Source organism: Lutra lutra, chromosome 17, assembly GCF_902655055.1.
Source record: "Lutra lutra chromosome 17, mLutLut1.2, whole genome shotgun sequence".
Lineage (NCBI taxonomy): Eukaryota > Metazoa > Chordata > Mammalia > Carnivora > Mustelidae > Lutra > Lutra lutra.
This window is the reverse complement of record NC_062294.1, coordinates 53,085,287-53,103,796: the sequence shown is the minus strand read 5'-3', so window position 1 is coordinate 53,103,796 and position 18,510 is coordinate 53,085,287. Positions and strand designations below refer to the sequence as shown.

The 18,510-nt window shown below is 49.1% G+C and overlaps 1 protein-coding gene across 1 annotated transcript; it reads right to left on the bottom strand.

Moving 5' to 3' along the window:
• Positions 1 to 844: 844 nt before the first annotated feature.
• Positions 845 to 18,423, bottom strand: ZNF473 (zinc finger protein 473). The gene is given in 6 exon segments (XM_047712031.1): positions 845 to 3,217; positions 3,219 to 5,703; positions 6,905 to 6,994; positions 8,780 to 8,903; positions 15,217 to 15,423; positions 18,032 to 18,423. Coding segments are annotated over 4 exon segments (2,742 nt in total). The 5' UTR covers positions 8,877 to 8,903; positions 15,217 to 15,423; positions 18,032 to 18,423; the 3' UTR covers positions 845 to 3,147.
• Positions 18,424 to 18,510: the final 87 nt, after the last annotated feature.

The window sequence follows — 18,510 nt, the reverse complement described above, 5'->3', positions numbered from 1 at the left end:
CCTTCTGGGAGTCTCTAATTTTGATGCATCCCAGGCCAAGGGCGTCTAGGGGACCAGCCACCAGTACAAACTCTGGCGATGGCTGGGTCTCTACTGAGCATCCCTGGTAGAGAACATTCCACACGCATCGTCACACCTCACTGCTGGCGGAATTAATGTGACTTGTGTGGCTCCATGGGGAGAGGATTCTGGAAGCTGGCACTGGTCTCCCCTGGACTTCACCCCATGGGCCTTATCACTTTGCTGATTTTGCTCTGCATGATTTTGCTGTAATGAGTCATGGCCGTGAGCATGGAGTGTGACACGGGGCTTGATCTCAGAACCCTGAGATCATGACCTGAGCCAAAATCAAGAGTCAGACCCTTACCCACACCACCCTGGCGCCCCTAAACTGGTTTATTTTTAAGGAAGACTTTCTATATTGCCATGAGTGGGAAACTAGTATCTCTTGTCAGTAAAGGAAAAAGGGGGAGAAAGGAACTAAAATGCTGAGGGGAAAATAATTAATTTGTAGCTGCAATGGTTGCCTGAGCCTGAGGCCTAGGTCTTTGTAACTAGAGAGGGGTGAACGACATGTGGTCCATGTTTCCTCCTCAGTCAGGATCACACTAGAAGGAAGTGTGGTCTGACGATGTATCTGAGGACCAGCGGAAATTGTGTGGCTCCCTGGTGTCCATGCCCCACCCACACTTGGGGAAACAGACATAACCATCCCCTCTCGAGGGGCAGTTTTCACCCTTAGAAGCCTTCCTCCAGTACATAAGCACTTGGCTGGCATGGAGGCTCTTGTGTGCCCAGCATCTGGTAAGATACACGGCACCAGGCTAAAAGAAGAAACCAACACTTTTTAGACAAAACTTTAATCAGAGAACCAACACGCACACATGAAGGGCACTTCCACACTGGCCCCCGGCAATACAGGTCAGTAGTTACAGAGTCTGCCCCCCAGCAGGGCTGCCAATTTTCCACAAGGCCTCTCGCCTCTCTCTCTAGTGTCAAAACTCTCACTGAACACACTCATCAGTTTGAGTTCCTGCCTCTGCGCTGCCCTTTTGGTAGAGAACAGGCCCACTGCAGAGACTACACAGTGATCGGAGGGTGGGGACCACAGGCAGCAAGCTCGCTGTTCTGGCCATTTGAAAATTAGTAAGTTCCCCACTGTGGTGTGGGCCCCAGTGGTCAGCCAGTCCGTTCCCAGTTTCAACAATAACAATCAACCAGAACAATGCAAGGTGCAAGGTTTAAAAAGCTCAAGAGCACAGAGCACATATTCCTAAGCTTTTTAGCGCCAAAAACATGAAAGATACCCAAAGTGTCAGTGTCTTCATTAGATTCTGTTTGTGCTTCAGGAAACCTGTCACTGGTCACTCAGTGGGTGGGACACAAACACCCAGAGCTGAGAAGGTGTCATCAAGAGGGAGCCGTGTGGTTTCACGTGTCTCAGCTGTAGAACAGGCCTGGCAAGCAGCTGACCTGAAGTTCCAACAGGAAGGATGGTGTCCTCTCTGGGCTCTCTAGCACTCCTCCATGGTCCCAGAACTTGCTGTGACATGAGGCAATGTGGCATTTTAAGATGTCACTTGTAAATGAATGGTACCTCTCTGTGGAAATGGGGCCATCCACTTCCCTTTGATTCCAGAAGTTTCAAGGCCAGAGCAGGGCTTACCACATTGGTATTCCCTACCCTGGAGCCTGACAAAGCACCTGGCTTGAACAAATGGTACATGAAGAACATTCTAGCTGTCATTTCCGTATACCACAATTTCTACCATCAAGCACATCTTCTGTGAACCATGTGGCAATATACAATGCAGCTTTCCCAAATGAATCCTATTGCTTCCAGTACCATTAACTCCCACAGCAAACTGGGTCTCATACTGTATAACCAACTTTAAATGGGGGAAGGGAACTATGGGAAGAGGTGACATGTATATGTGGGAGGGTGTCCTTCTGAGTGGGAGGTTTGGGAGGTTAGAGGATTAGAAAGTTCTAGCTATTTGGTGTTAGTTTACATGCTCTTCTTAGCTTCTGTGGTTAAGAAAGTACAACAGAGGAAAGGGAACGAAAAGCCTAGACATTTTTTAAAGAAAAGAGCAAGGTGCTGGGTTTGGGGAACTAAATTTAGCCAGGGCCATTTTGGAGAAAACTTTTAAAAATGAAAGCTATATGGGACACCTGAATGGCTCAGCTAGTTGACCATCCAACTCTTGGTTTTGGCTCAGGTTGTGATCTCAGGGTTGTGGCTCTGTAGTCAGTGTGGAGTCTGCTTCAGATTCTCTCTTCCTCGCCCTCCCACTCACTCTAAAATAAATAAAATCTTTAAAAAAAAAAAACTATCTAAAAAAATGAGAGTGACATAAGGGCACCTGGCTCAATCAGAAGAGCATATGGCTCTTTGTCTCAGGGTGGTGAGTTTGAGCCCCACATTGGGTATAGATACTACTTAAAAGTAAAGTCTTTAAAAAAAAAAAATGAGGCACACCTGGGTGGCTCAGTTATTTGGGCATCTACCTTTGGCTCAGGTCATGATCTCAGGGTCCTAGGATCGAATTTCAGGTTGGGCTCCCTGCTCATGCTCTCTCACAAGTAAATAAATAAATATCTTTTTTAAAAAATAAAAGCCACCACACAGTATTAGCAAGAACATTAACTGCAGTAAATAGAGGATTGCTATATATATATATATATTCGTTGTATCTCATAAGTACTTGTAGCTCACATTTGGTGGCCACTCAATATGTGCTGGACACTCAGTTCAAAGTGCTTATTTACATCTATTTATTTATCCTCACAACAGCCCTCTGAGGTAGGTCTTGTGCCCATTTTACAGATGAGGATGCTGAGGCCCTAGGAGGTCCCATGACTCTCCCAGGATCACTCAGATAGCAGGTGTCAGAGCTGAGATTTCAATCAGCCAACTGGCTCTACCTCTGAATTCCCATGTTCTCAACTACTGTGTTTTCATGAAACTTGTGTACAAATTTTCTAATCACTCTTTATGGATAAAGAGATGTATTTATTTGGGGGCAGGGAGCTTACAATGTGGTTTCAACTTTAGGACTCAGATGAACTGTGTTCAGATGTCTGGGGCTTTGCTGCCACCCAGTAGTAAGAAGTATTGCTACTTGTTACTTTCTAAACTCCTTGTTACCTGTAAGTGTGAACTTGCTGATGTCTGCTGAGACCTGCTGCAAAGGGCTGACAAGGTTGACACTGCTAGTTTCTCTTGTGTGTGAACTCTCTGGTGCTGACTGAGATGCGCACTGAGGCCAAAGGCTTTCCCACATACCCTACAGGCATAAGGCTTCTCCCCAGTGTGAATTCTCTCATGCTGCATCAGATTTGCTTTCTGGGCAAAGGCTTTCCCACATTCAGCACACACGTAAGGCTTCTCCCCAGTGTGAATTCTCTGGTGAACAGAAAGGCATGAGCTCTGGCTGAAGGCTTTCCCACATTCCTGACAAACATAAGGCTTTTCTCCAGTGTGAATTCTCTGGTGAACAGAAAGGCACGAGCGCTGCCTGAAGGCTTTCCCGCATTCCTGACAAACATAAGGCTTTTCTCCGGTGTGAACTCGCTGGTGAACAGAAAGGCACGAGCTCTGGCTGAAGGCTTTCCCGCATTCCTGACAAACATAAGGCTTTTCTCCGGTGTGAACTCTCTGGTGTTGAATGAGTTGAGCACCCAGGCTGAAGGTTTTCCCACAATCTGGGCATTTGTGGGGTTTCTCACCTGTGTGATCTCTCTGATGCTTAGAAAGGCATGAGCTCTGATGGAATGATTTTCCACATTCGTTACACTCAAAGGACTTCTTTCTAGCATGACCTCTCTGATCCTCAGTAAGGTAGTTACCGTGGGCAAAGGCTTTGTCGCACTTGTTAAACTGGAAGAGTTTCTCTGCAGTGTGGATTAACCAATGTTCTGAAAGATGTGCGCTCTCACTGAAGGTCTTTCCACATTCATTACATTTAAAGGGGTGCTCACTCTTGTGGACAGACTGATGTTTGGTGAGGGAAGTGCTGTGGATGAAGGCCTTCCCACAGTTCCCACATTCATACCGCCTTGCCCCAGAGTGGATGCTCTGGTGGCTAATGAGCTGTGTACTTTGGCCAAAGGCTTTTCCACACTGGTTACACTCAAAGGGCTTCACCCTGGTGTGAACCCTCTCGTGTTGAGTCAGGTATTTGCTGCGGCTAAAGGTTTTCTCGCATTTGTTACATTTAAAGTGCTTCTCGCCTATCCTTGGTTGCTCCCTCTGCTCTGAGTCCTGATTCAAGATCCTCCCGCTCTCCCCAAGTCCTTGTTTTTCTCTGGTGTGAACAGTCTGGTGGCAAGTTAGGGTGGAACTGCAGATGAAATGCTCACCACACTCCTGACATTCATAAGGGGTCTCCACACTGTGCATTTTCTGGTGTTGGACAAGGTGTTCATTGTGGCTGAAAGCTTCCTTGCATTTAGCACAGTTGTAGGGCTTTTCTGTGGCATGGATGGACTGATGTCGAATCAGGTGGGAGGGCCGGCTGAAACTCTTGATGCATTTGTGACATTTGTAGGGCCGGTAACCAGTGTGAATCCTCTGATGTTCATTAAGGTGAGTGTTCCGGTAGAAGGCTTTCCCACACTCACTGCATTTGTAAGGCTTCTCTCCACTGTGAACCCTCTGGTGGATCTTTAGGGTTGAGATATTCCTGAAGGGTTTCCCACACTGATCACACTTGTAAGGCTTTTCTCCGGTGTGAACAGACTGGTGTTTGGCGAGCAGCAAGCTCCGCCTGAAGACCTTCCCACCCTCCTGACACTCAGCGGGAGTGTTTGCAGCATGGATTTTCTGGTGTCGGAGGAGGTATTTACGGAAGTTGAAAGTCGCCTTGCATTTGGCACATTCATAGCGTTTCTGGGTGTGGGTCTTCTGATGCTGCGTAAGGTGAAAGGTTTGGCTGAAACTCTTGCCACACTCACTGCATCTGTAGGACTGACTCCCTGTGTGGGTTTTCTGATGCTCAGCAGGCTGTAAGCTGAGATCCGACGGCTGGTCACCATCTTCATTCTTAGGTCGTTTTTCTCCAGTGTGACTTTTCTGATGCCACAGGTGGTGTATATTCTGACTGGAAGTCTTCCCATTCTTGGTAGACACGTGGGATTTGTAGCCTGTATGAGTCATCAGAGGCACAAAGAGGCAAGAACTCTGGCTGAAACCTTCCTCATACTCTTGATGCACAGTGGGTTTCTCTCTAGTATGAATAATCCAGTGCTGGATAAGGTGGTAACTCTGGTCAAAGCTCTTCCCACATTCACTACATTTATACAGTTTCTCCTCTTCCTGGACAGTCTCCTGTCGGCTCTGGTCTAAGTCACAGCCAAAGTCATTCCCATGTTCCAGAGATGTAGCTGGTGCCGGGCTCTTTTCAGGAAGATCGTGTATCACAGAATCCTCTCCTGTGGAAAGGAGGGACTCAGGACCGAGATCTCCCTTGAGATCGTGACTCCTGCCTTCTATGGGACTTTCCTTGTTGGTAACAAAGTCAGACCTCAGAAAACTTTCTGGATCTCCTAGGAAACTATCTAACCAACTCTCGCCTACACAGGCTTTCCCCCAACTGGAGTTCCAGAGGCCATCCTCGGAAAACGTCTCCACGATCTCCTTGGAGAGTCCTTCTTCCAAGAAGTCTTGGCCCAGAAAACAGTTCTGGACCTCAGCCGGGTCTGAAAGAGAGGTAAAATGCAAATGTCTCCCATTCCCTGGGGTAAAAAATGTCAGGAGGTGCAGGGTGAGAACACAGACAAGAGGGAGAACGGGTGATGGCTCCCCGGTAAGCCTGTCCTCAAGGCAATGAAGGAGAAGGGGCCAAAGTGGTGACCTGGCTGGAACCGGCATCACAGGAAATAAAGAGCCCACTTCCAGGACAGTTAAGCAGGGAACTGGGCAGCCACGGGGTCTCCCCTGGGAACGGGAGCCTCTCAGCAGATAGTCTCTGCCACCACCCCCATCTGCTATGGCCTGCTTCCTGGAGAAGGGGCAGGAGATACAGATGATAATAATGCAGTACAGTTATTACCGCTGGAGGACAGATGTGGTTGGCAGAGGCACGGCTACACAGGCTTGGAAACAGCGTATATTGTTAAGTTACTGGGATTCTGTGCCTGGGCCAGTCACCTCTGTACAAACACTGGTGCACTCAAAAGGAGGCTACAGAGGGTCCGAGCTCATGAGCTCACAAGCAGTGAGCCAAGAACAGAGCTGCATCCTGACTGGGTGGTGGAGGCCGAGACTGAGCCATGCGGCCACTACCCTGTGGTCTCTGATTCAGGGGCCCTTCTTATGTGAATGATATGACCATGAGAAAAGCCTTCTGTGCCCCAGGCAAGGCCCCTGCCTCTGCCTTTTCCCACTGGGGACATCTCGACGAGGCTAACAGCCTCAATGCCTAACCTGCTCCCCGCCAAAGGAGCTGTGGCCTAGGGGAGACCCAAACAAATGTTCTGGGCTGCCTCTAGGCCTGGGCTTGCTTATTCCCAGATGCAGCCACCCACCGTGCCGTGTGGGGCGGACCTGTACAAAGAGGGGTGAAACAGACTGGGGGTTCGCAGGCCTCAAGGGGCACACGCAGGAAGGTGGACAGACTAACTCAGGGCCTGAAAGGACCAAAGAGGGAACAAAAGAAAGCCACCAGACAGCCGCATGCTGAACACTGATGGAGACAGAGATAAGACAGGTCCGCAGCGGGAGGGTCCCAACCCACCAGGACAAGCAGACAGAAGCCAGCACACAGCAGAGCGGCACTCATCAGCCCAGGGTTAAGATGTCCAGATAAACGTTCTGGGTCTGCCAGAAGTTCCAAAGATGGGTGGTACACAAAGGGCCAGGTCCCACAGGCCCAGGGCCCTCCCGTCCCTGCCCACTCACTGGGGCCCGCTGATTCTGGGCCTTCTCTCTCCAGCACCTTCTGCTCTTCGGCGCCATCTGGCTGGGAGGTCAGTTTGGGTTTGGAAGGGTCTGCAGGCAGAGAAGAGCACCGTCATCCACCAGGACATGGAGGGCCAGCCGGCTGCATAGTGGCAACCTTCTGACTGTCCTGCCCAGCCAGTGCTTTATTCAGCACACTGCTCCTGAGGGCCAGACATGGCACTGAGTGACTCCAGGGACACCTGCCCTGCTGGGCTCCCAGTCCGGTGGAAGAGAGGGACCCAGTCACAATCCAGGGTGATCAGAGCTGTGACAGCCGGGGCTGGGGATACAAAGGACCTGCCGCAGCTCTTGAGAAATGAGTGGTCTGCCAGGTGGAGAGAGGCTCGCACTTATACCACCGTCTGTGGCTCCCGCATTCACCAGGGAGTGTACATCACCCGAGGCCTCCGTGGGCCGGGCCAGGATGGAGCATGCTGGGTTTCCACGGACCAGTCGGCCCCGTGCTCTGCCCTCTGCAGACTGTTCAAGGAAGGGAGCAGAGTCATAATACCAGGGGGGACCGTGCTACAGTGGAGGAAAAGCCCCTCCTGGTTTGAAACGAAAGGGCTGTGAGCCACGCAACGCAGGCGCCTCTAGAAGCTGAAAAGGGGCAAAGAAACACCCTTCCCTGGAGCCTCCCAGAGGATCGAGCCCTGCCAACACCCTGGTCTTCGCCCCGCCAGACCCGTTTTGTACTTCCAACCTCCAGAACTGTAAGAACTATCTCACTGCGGTGTGCGTGGCAGGAGGGCAGCCACAGGAAGCTAGTACGCCACTCAGACACGCACACAAGCACACGGGGGAGTCAAGGGAAACGTGCCTTTACCGGGGGCCCTAGTTTAAAAACAGAAAAGACGCGGAGGTCTGAGCCGAGCCGCTTGTGTCGCACACATCGAGCGGAGCTGAGAGAAAATCTGCAAGGCTGGCCCGTGCTGGTGTCTGGGAACCTGGACTGGAGGTGGGTGCCCGATCTCCCGAACCAAGATGAGCTGTGCCTCCACGGTCATGCTGAACTTCTGCTCTCCTGCTGGGAGTCTAGAATCCTGTCATGTTCCAGGCAGAGGACGCGTCTGTGACCAGCCCCCAAATAAAGACTATGGGAGCTGGGTCTCCTTAACACGCGTTTCCTGGTAGACATTTCACAGGTGCTGTCACCTCGGTAAGCATCCCGTGGGAGTCCACAGGGAGAGGGCTCTGGGAGCTGGCTCTGGTTTCCCCTGGGCCGCCTGTGCTGGGTCCTTTCTCTGTCCCATGTCGTAGCTAGGAGTATGACTACATGTTGAGTCCTCCCGCCCTCGGGGAGTACCCATCCCAGCTTCAGGAGACAGAGCATCAGGGGAGCAGTTAGCAAGTGCAGGGGAGGTGGGCGAGCAGAGCAGAAGACAGAAGAGGACTTGCTCAGAGGCTGTCCTGGGGGCAGTGAGGGGATGATTCTAGCAGAGGGGAAGGCAGATGAGAGGACCCTGTGTGTCAGCTCAACAAGGACAAAGAGAAAAGTGCTGACGAGGCCAGAGGGGCAGGTGGAGGCCAATCGGGGTCTCTCAACCTCCTGACATTTGGGGTTGGATAATCCTCAGCTGTAGGGACTGTCCTTGCATTCCAGGACGTGTGGCAGTGAGCCTGGGCACACCCCCCACTCCCAAGGGCCGACAATTAGCAAGGGCATTGCCAATGTCCCCGGAGTGGGGGTTGTGGCCAGAACCACCTGGCTGAGCACTGTTGGGCCACATCATGCTGGTTCCCTGGTGCTCAGGAGCCAGGAGTTTATCCTGGGGGACAGGAGCCACTGGGCAGGGCAGTGACTGGGCCCCCAGAGCTGGAGGGGACACTCACTTAGAAGGAAAAGGTTCTGGTAGTTGTCCAGCGCTGTGTCCCAGAACAGGTCCCCCTGGTCCAGCCCTAGGTGCTCCCAGTCCAAGGTGAAGTCCATGGCTGCATCCCCAAGAGGTGCAAATTCCTGAAATGTGACACGCCATCAGTGACACCGGGACTGGAGTCAGGGAGGGACCGAATGGCTTACTCCATGCACCCCGCTCTCAACGTACCAGGCCTTTGACAAAAATCATCTCCTGAGAAGCCTGAGACTTAAGGGACTGGGGCATCCCCATATTTTATAGGTGAGATATGGAGTCTTGGAGAGGGGACGTGAGATCCCCTCAAGGTCACACAGGCAGGACTTAAATCCACTTAAAGCTGCCTGTTGCTTAAATCTACTTACTGGGGCTCTTGCTTTTGAGTGTTCATTCAAAATTTTAAGTTCTTATGGAAATTTTCAAACAAATACAGAAGGTATTTGACTTCCATGTACCTATTACCCAACTTCAAACCCTGTTAAGATTGGTCTGTTTTGTTCATTAAAGGTTTTGGGGGGAGGGGGAGCAAAATATTTCAAAATGAATCCCAGGCAGGATCTGATTTCCCCTGTGAATACTTAAATATTTACAATAGAACTCCTATTTTTTTCATTTTTTAATTGGTTAAAAACAACAACAACAAACAAACAAATAAAAACAAAAAAAAACCCACAACACCAAAGTGCCACTTCATCCAGTGGCATTAAACGCTCACATTATGAGGCCATCACCAGAACTTACTTAGTCTTGCAGAACTGGAAACTCTGTCCCCTTTATTTTTTTTAAGATTTTATTCATTTATTCATTTTTCAGAGAGCACAAGCAGGCAGAGTGGCAGGCAGAGGCAGAGAGAGAAACAGGCTCCCCGATGAACAGGGAGCCTGATGCAGGACTGGATCCCAGGACCCAGGGATCATGACCTAAGCCAAAGGCAGCGGCTTAACCAACTGAGCCACCCAGGCATCCCAACTCTGTCCCCTTTAACCACCATCTCCCCACCCCCACCCCACCCCCGGCACCACCATTTGGGTTTCGGTCTCGATGATTTGACTGCTCTGGGTCGGACAGTATGTTTTTCTGGCTTGTTGGCATCAGAAGCCAAAGCGGCCCTTGCCCTCCACCATCCTGACTGAAGGTCCCCCATTATAGACGTGACAATTCCTCTTGCTGTCATTTGGCTGATACTCTCCCCACTGCATCTCTGGGAAACTGTGTGGCAAGCGGCCTGATTAGATTCAGATGACTTGTGACGGGGAGCAAGAGCCCTCAGAGGTAGTGCTGGGTCCATTTTGAGGCACCCGAACGTCCAACTCTAAGTGACACCATCTTTCTTAATTTGAAAACTTCCTAGTGAATAGGGACTTAGAATAAACCCTCCAATATTCGAGAAGTATTGACAATAAAGTACCAGCCTTGGGGCCCTGGGTGGCTCAGTGGATTAAGTGTCTGCCTTGGGCTCAGGTCATGATCTCAGGGTCCTGAGATCGAGCCCCGCATCAGGCTCCCTGATCAGCAGGGAGTCTGCTTCTCCCTCTGTCTCTCAACCCTCTCTCTCTCTCTCAAATACATAAATAAAATCTTTTAAAAAAAAAAGTGCCAGCCTTCTGCCAAGCACCCCATCTCCAGGAAGACCCAAGGCTCTGTGGTGTGCTCCCTCCAGACTGCTATCAATGCACACATAGGAATGTTTTTTTTTTTTTAAGATTTATTCATTTGAGAGAGAGAAAGCATGAGGGGAAGGAGCAAAAAGAAAGGAAGAGAGACTGTCAAGCAAACTCCACGCTGAGACCAGAGGCCGACACAGAGCTCGGTCCCATGACCCTGAGGTCATGAGCTGAGCCAAAACCAAGAGTCAGAAGCTTAAGTGACTATACCACCCAGGTGCCCCTACAGGGATGTTTTACCTGAGAATGGAACCCGAGTCTCTAGCTGGGCTTGGCACTTGGCCCCACTACCTTCCCCTCTGGATGACCACTGGCAAGTAAGTCACATGCCCCTTCTGAACCCCGATTCCTACCCCATTAGTAAAATGGGACTAATGAGCCCCATGGCATAGGGCTCCTCCAAGAAGTGACCGAGTCCTCCTACCACGTAGGAAGGACCCAAGCAAAGGAACCAAAGGACAGTTCCCCGCCTCTCCATCCCCATCACATGTCTCATCCAGGAGTCCTCATTCACCACCTCCTTGAAAGCTGGATTATCCCGTTTACAAAAGACTGAGACCCAGAGAATCAGATTCACCTGCCCAAAGTCACACATTCTCTAAGTGGGGGCAAAGGAGCAAGAGCCCCATCGGCATGACCCTAGGATGCCAACCAGTTAGAGGCATGACTCTGTAGTCTGTCAGACCCCCAGATCCAATTCTGGTTCTGCTATTTATGAACCGTGGGATCTTGTTATTCCATACCTCTAAGGCCGTGTTTCCTCATCTCTAAAATACAGCTGCTGTGGGGATGAAGTGAGCCAAGGCCTGTCTGCCCAGCACCACCCATCGGCCAGGGACCACTACACACCTGCTCCAAGCCTGCCTCATGCCAGGCACCCAGCAGAGAAGTCTAGTCCTTACGGGATTTAGTCTGGGTGAGTCCTACTGATATTTGTGGAAAATGCTTTGTAAAACTCTTAAGAATTAACAGTCAACACACACACGTGGGTATGTTAAAAAAAATGCTCATCTTCAGAGAATGATAGTAAGGAACTGATCTTATATTGAAAATTGGTAAATAAGAGGAAAGAATCAAGCATTTATCCCACCTCTGCTATATGAACTGTATCAGTGGGTTACAAATAGAAGATGAAAGGCGGTATCTTTGTTTTAAGAGAGAGAGTGTGTGTGTATGCAGCGGGGGAGGGGCCAAAGAGAGGGAGAGAGAGAATCTCAAGCAGACTCCACGCTCAGGGCAGAGTCCAATGCAGGGCTCGATCTCACAACCCTGAGATCATGACCTGAGCTGAAACCAAGAGTCAGACGCCTAACCAACTCAGCCACCCAGGCGCCCCAGGGAGCTATCTTTTTATAAGAGTATTCCAACTAATGAAAAGGAACGAGGGAATTAGAGCACCACCATCTCACAAGCCGTGAGGAATGCAGAGATGAGAGCATAAGTGTGTCTGCCAAAAGGATTAGCTGAGACTGATCAAGCCTCTGAATCCCTCCACCAACTGAGAGCGCGCTGAATGGCAGCAAAAGTATGTAACCAGCAAAAAAAAAAAAAAAAAAAAAAACCAGACTGGGAGAAATTCTACAGGCCAAACAGCCCTGGTTCTTCAATGGACAAACTACTAAGAACAGAACAGGACAGAGGAGGAAGCTGTATGTTAAGAAACCCCCCCGCAAAAAAGCATTAAAAAAAGAGATGGGGCAACAGGGACATGTATTTGGGTGATAAAACTATTGTTCAAAAAACCAGAAGGAAGGAGCGCCTCGGTGGCTCAGTCAGTTGGGTGTCTGGTCTTGATTTCCACTCAGGTCATGATCTCGGGGTGGTGGGATGGAGTCCAGCGTTCGGCTTCGTGCTGGGCATGGGGTCTGCTTGAGATTCTCTTTCTCCCTCTGCCTCTCCCCACCTCCCCCCAACACCAACTTCTCTAAAGGAAATGATGACTACAAAAGTCAGGTTATTTATGGGGACACAAGAAGGCTGGGATATAGCCCACTGAGGGCCTCCAGGATGGCCAAGATCTCACTCTTAACCCAGTTGGTGTTTGCCTTCACTAAGTCATTCATTTGACGTGCATGGGTTTCTGCATTTGTGCTTTATTTTATAACAAAGATTTCGGGACACCTTGGTGGCTTAGTCGGTTGAGCATCTGACTCTTGATCTCAATTCAGGTCTTGATTTCAGGGTCATGAGTCTAGGCCCCGTGTTGGGCTCCATGCTGGGTGTAAAGCCTACTTAAAAAAATAAAAATAGGGGCGCCTGGGTGGCTCAGTGGGTTAAAGCCTCTGCCTTCAGCTCAGGTCGTGATCTCAGGGTCCTGGGATTGAGCTCCGCCTCGGGCTCTCTGCTCAGCAGGGAGCCTGCTTCCCCCTCTCTCTATGCCTGCCTCTCTGCCTACTTGTGATCTCTGTCTGTCAAATAAATAATAAATAAAATCTTTTAAAAAAATAAAAAATAAAAATAAAATAAATTTAAAAATTAAATTAAATTTAAAAAATACAACAGAAAGATTTCTCAAAAATTAAGCATATTAATGAAGCATATTCTCAACAGGTTTCTCCTCCTGGAAAATGTTCAAAGGTAGAAGGGCAAAGGCAGGGAGACCAGCAAAAGGACAAATTCCATGATCCAGGTGAGAAATGAGACAGGAATGGGGGAGGGTGAGATGTAGACATTTTGATGACGGTGCTGACATTTCCCAAGAGATCAAATATAGCAAGTGAAAGAGAGGGACCCAGATATCGCTAAGATTTTAGCCTGAGCAGCTGGAAGGACAGAGTTGTAGCTTCTGGAGATGTGAGAGAAGCAGGTTTCAGGGCAGAGTCTGAGTTTGGTTTGGTACAAGTTACATTTGAGATACCCTTTTAGACCTTAGACATAATGATCCCCTAAAGACATCCACGTTCTAATCCCCAGAACTCACAGCTGTTACCTTGTATGGCAAAAAGGACTTTACAGGTGTGACAGGTTAAGGGTCCTAAGATGGGGAGGTTCTCCCAGATGATCAATGTGGGCCCTAAGTGTCAGGACCAATATCCTTATGAGGGGCAGAAGGAGTCAAAGGAGGGAGAAGGCAAGGTGATGACAGAAGCAGAGGTCAGAGGGATGTGACCACGAGTCAAGGGAACACAGGCTCTTCTAGAAGCTGCAAGAGGCACGGAAGGGATTCTCTCCCGCACCCTCCAAAACAAAGGAGCCCTGCTGACACCCTGACTTAGACTTCTAGCCTCCAGAACTAAGACAATAAACTTCTGTTGTTCAAGGCAGTTTCTTACAGCAGCCCTCGCAAACAGTCCCACTCTCACCACACCCCCCCATAACATGTGAGCTACAGGACAGCAGGGACCACATCCACCAGTTCCCTAGTGTGTAGATACAGCGCCTGGAACAAAGCCCACCCGGAGGAGGCATGTGGGAGCATGCAGTCCTGTTTCGGGACAAGGACGGAGACGACAGATAGTGGGGTTCAGAGATGGCAACAATAAACTGGGTCCTGATCACACCGGGTGAGCTGGCGGATAAAGCCAGCACCCGCGCTGGCCTTTCCAGTTATGTGCGCTAGAATCTGCTGGCTGTTTAAACTGGGTTGAGTCAAGTGTTCTCTTATTTGTAGCTGAAACTGTTGGTATCTCTACCCTGTTGGAAGGGATTAGCCAAAGAGATTTTCTCAGCAGGCGCCCGATTAGAGAGTCCCAAGTAGCTTCCTTTCCTGGTCTCCTCGACCTCGAGGGACAGCAGCACCCCTGAAATGGTGATGGAGGATGTGGGAAGACCCTGGCCTTGATCCATGGGGCACTAGGGAACCACAAAGAGTTTTATACTGGACAGTGACAAGGTGAGAGCACACATTCATTCCTTCAACAGTCAATTCTCTTGTGTGCCAGAACCCTCTGAGAAGGCTAGAGGCATAGAGGTGTCAGACCCGGTACCTGGCCTGGAGGGGACACTCAGGGATGCTGATAGTGAGCATAAGGAGATGACAGGGCTGTGACAGAGGGCAGTATCCAGGGCTGTGGCCGGGAAAGGGTATGAGAACATTGTCTTGGAGTCAGGGAAAGCTTCCTGATCGGGTGAGATATTCAAGTTGGGCCGTTAAGGATAAGCAGGTGTTTACCAGGGAGAGGAAGGTTTTCATTCATCGTTCAAGCAACACCTCAAGAACTCTCGTGTACCAGGCCTGTGCTGGTCCCTGGGGGCCCAGAGGTGAGTCCCAATCCGGACCCGTCCCCAAGGAGCACCGTGTATGGTGGGGCTGCCGGACAGGGGCAGGGACAACCACATCCCGGTGGACCTGTGCTGGGGGGAGGCAGCAGGGGGCGCTACGGGAAAGCAGAGCAGAGCTGGGGAGAGCTGACGCCCAGAGAAGGTGAAGGTTGTGGAAGACTCACCAGCCAGTGACGGCGGGCAGGGTATTCTGACAGAGGGTGGAGCCAGAGCAGAGGCTGGGAATCTGGAAAGTACAGTGGAACGTTTTATCACCAGGCCGAGAAGGGAGTTTAGAAGGGAGTTCTGGTTACACAGGGAAGCAGAGAAGATGCTGTAAGGGGGTGGGACTCAGATCACACAGGATCGTGCTGAGAAATGTGGATTTCATCCTATAAGCAGCAAGGATTCCTGGAAGGAATCCACAGGGGAGTGACAGTATAACAAGAGGATCACTTGAGGGCCACCAGAGGAAAATGAGCCTAGAATAAAAGCAGGACAGCTGTGCAGGCTCTGGGGATGACCAATTAGGATGGAGGGGCCCTCAACTCACCTCAGTCACAGCCAACTAGGGCCCAGCAGCTGGAGGTCTTGTTCAAGCTCCCTCTCCTTTTCCTCCACATTCCCCACTGGCAGGGCTGCAGGGGGCATAACGGAACTGGGGCAAAGTCTCCCTTCCTCTGAGGGCTGACTCCCTGGCCATGCTGGATGAGCCTCAAAATGTCCGGAAGTAGGAGGACCAGGCAGAATGTGAGTCTCCCTGCAGGAATCACAACAATCATTTTTTACTTATTGAAACTCCCCCAGCCCCCCATTTTCACTGTGCTTCAGAGCCTACAAAGCGACTTCGTGACCATCCTTGGCACTTGTTAGAGTCCGGGTGCATGTTTGGGAGAGATGCCGATTATGGTGGTGGGACCTTCGATTAAGGTGATGGGACCTCCTGTCTCGCTCACTATGGTGTCTCAGGCCCAGCACAGTAAATACTTTCTACGTGTTTTTTGACAGAACGCAGTCTAATTGAACCCCTGGGATGACACTTCTGGGATTTCTAATGACCATCTCTAGGATATAAGTCCAGATGAGTTGGCCTCCAAAACTTGCTATTCTACAATAGCAAGATGTCTCCAACTTTTTCTTTTTTTAACCATGACCCACAGGAACAAAGACAATATATACCATTAGTACTCATTCATACGCATAACTGAACAAAAGCTTCATAAAATAATACTGAATCCTATAAAGTAAAATATACCAGGATCTTTTCTATTTTACTTCATTTAAAAATATATATATAATACATATTTATATATTATAATGTTATATAATATATAATATATATTTATATATTATAATGTTATATAATATATATTTATATATTATAATGTTATATAATATATAATATATATTTATATATTATGTATTAATGTTATATAATATATAATATATATTTATATATTATATATTAATGTTATATAATATATAAATATATATTATAAATGTATAAATAATATATATATATTATGGCTACTGCCAAGCTATTTTCATGACCCATGATATACAAAATACTGTAGCATAGGGCTTTTTACGTATCGGTAGCCACTGTGACCTTCCTAGTTGGCAAGTATCTGTGGAGTGATGAAAACACTCCCAGTCACAAAGCAGCAGGACTTAATGATGGGCCCACAAGTCTTAAGCCTCTGGGCCCAGATGTGCTTCAAAGTTCAGAAATGTTCAGATTTTTTTAGAAGGTGATATACCATATATACAATATATTTCATTAAATTTCACAGTGCAGTGTGGGATAGGCAGCATTTGGTAATTGAACACATCGCTATTTCGTATGAAGGGTATAAATATTCACTCTAGGTAGGATAATTAAAGGTTGTAACTCTTAGCAGTTCCAATCAGCAGATACCAAATTTATGGAAAAAATGATCTCCAGGGCTTTCCAGATTTTGATTGCAGATAAGGCAAAGTAGCAGACTTGTAAGTGCTAACATTTACTCATCAGTGGTTTTCCTCACATGACGGAGGTTAAGTCTCAACTTGTAAGTATAATTTGGTCCACAGATGTGGGTTTTTTGCCCACAGTGTTGGCAGATAGGTTTTGAAAGAAAATTAAGTAGTCTCAAACCTGAAAACTGTGAAATTTCGCTTAAAAATTCTATTTCCAGTTTCCAAAAATTCCTAGGATTTGGCCCACTTAGCTGTCTGTTGGTACCTATTTAAAGCTATCTCCCTTAGATGGGGCACATGCTCCCTGATGCCCCCACAGTCCTCCTCCAGTTGGATTCTCTCCTTTAACTTATCAGTCTCTGACTCTCAGAGACATCTGAGTTTGAGACCTGTCTACAGTTTTCACATCACATCTGTCCATATCTCATACACTCTAAGCCCTGGGACAGAAGAAACTGGAGCCTGACTGTGAAGCTCAAGGTCACCCAGCCTGTCAGAATAACTTGAGCCAAACAACTACAGGACTGAAAAATCTTGGGCCCTGGAGTTGGGAAGTCTTGCTTCTTCTTAATGTGGGGCCATGGCTAGATCTAGATCATTCATGCTCTCTGCGTCTGGTTACCACGTGCACAAAATGGGACAAATTATAAGATCCACAGTGCCCTATCTGTAATTCTAAAAACCAAAAAGTTCTGAAAACCAGAACTTTATTCATAAACAGACAGCAAAACAGAACCCGAATAGCCACATGCTGCCCATAGTGTGAAGATACACGCCTTTCCCAGCAGAAATAATCAATTTCCACGAATTGTCCCAGATCCCTCTGGGGTATGCCTAACTATGAAATATGCACCCTATTAACTTTCTAAGCTCTGAAAAATTGTGATTCCCGAGACGCTTCCAAGGAAGCCGATAAAAGCGAGGAGCTGCCCTTGGCACAGTTGCAGAGATCCCAGGAGGAAATCCGAGAACAGCGTGGCGCCTGGCACGCAGCAGCCGCGCTCAGATGTGAAGCAGTGCGACCTCCTGAAGAACTCCCATTCATTCGTCCCTCGAGATCTGCCCCGCTTCAACTTTGGGCAACTCAACGCCTCCTTCGGCCTCAGACTCCTCAATCAAAAGTAAAACCGCTTCAACTTTGGGCAACTCAACGCCTCCTTCGGCCTCAGACTCCTCAATCAAAAGTAAAATAAAAATTTAACCGCTCCTCTGTTTCAGCGAGAGCCCGACCCAGAACAGGCTCTGAACCGACAACCTTCAAGACCCTATCTAGACACCTTACGGTCCAAGACGGCGCACCCTTTGCCGAAATCGCCCCGTGAGGGTTCCGTCACCCTTCAGGAAGGACCGAACGCCCAAGCGTCCGGGGTACTCAGCGACACCAGACACCAGCCTCGGCGTCTCCTCACCTGGAAGACTGCTCCGCCGGATTAACAGACGCGACTCCCGCCCGGAGGGAGACGCCGACCCAACTCCTCTCACTCGCGCCTCATAACCACTTCCGGCGCCGCGTGAATTTCCTCAAACTACTCCACTGAGGAGACTCCGCACCAGCTCGAAGACTCCGTTTCCCAGAAGACTGTGCGAGCTCCTTCCCTGGTCTTCCTATCTCCACCCGCTTCTTGCCCTTAGAGGTTCCGCTGAGCACTCTGGGAAATAGAATAGAAACAAAATCGGGGCTAGGTGGCCTGTGGGTATTGTAGTTCAGTTTTTACACTGTTGAAGGACCACCTAATCAGCGCACTCGGGCCTGAAGGGGAGCGAGGATTGCCATGGGAACGCGTTGAGAGGGCAGTTCCTGAAAAGAGGCTTGGACGTAAGGGGCGGAGTTGAGGTGGGAAAATGATAATATGGCCTTTCTCTGATAGGCGGAGAGATGCCTCATACT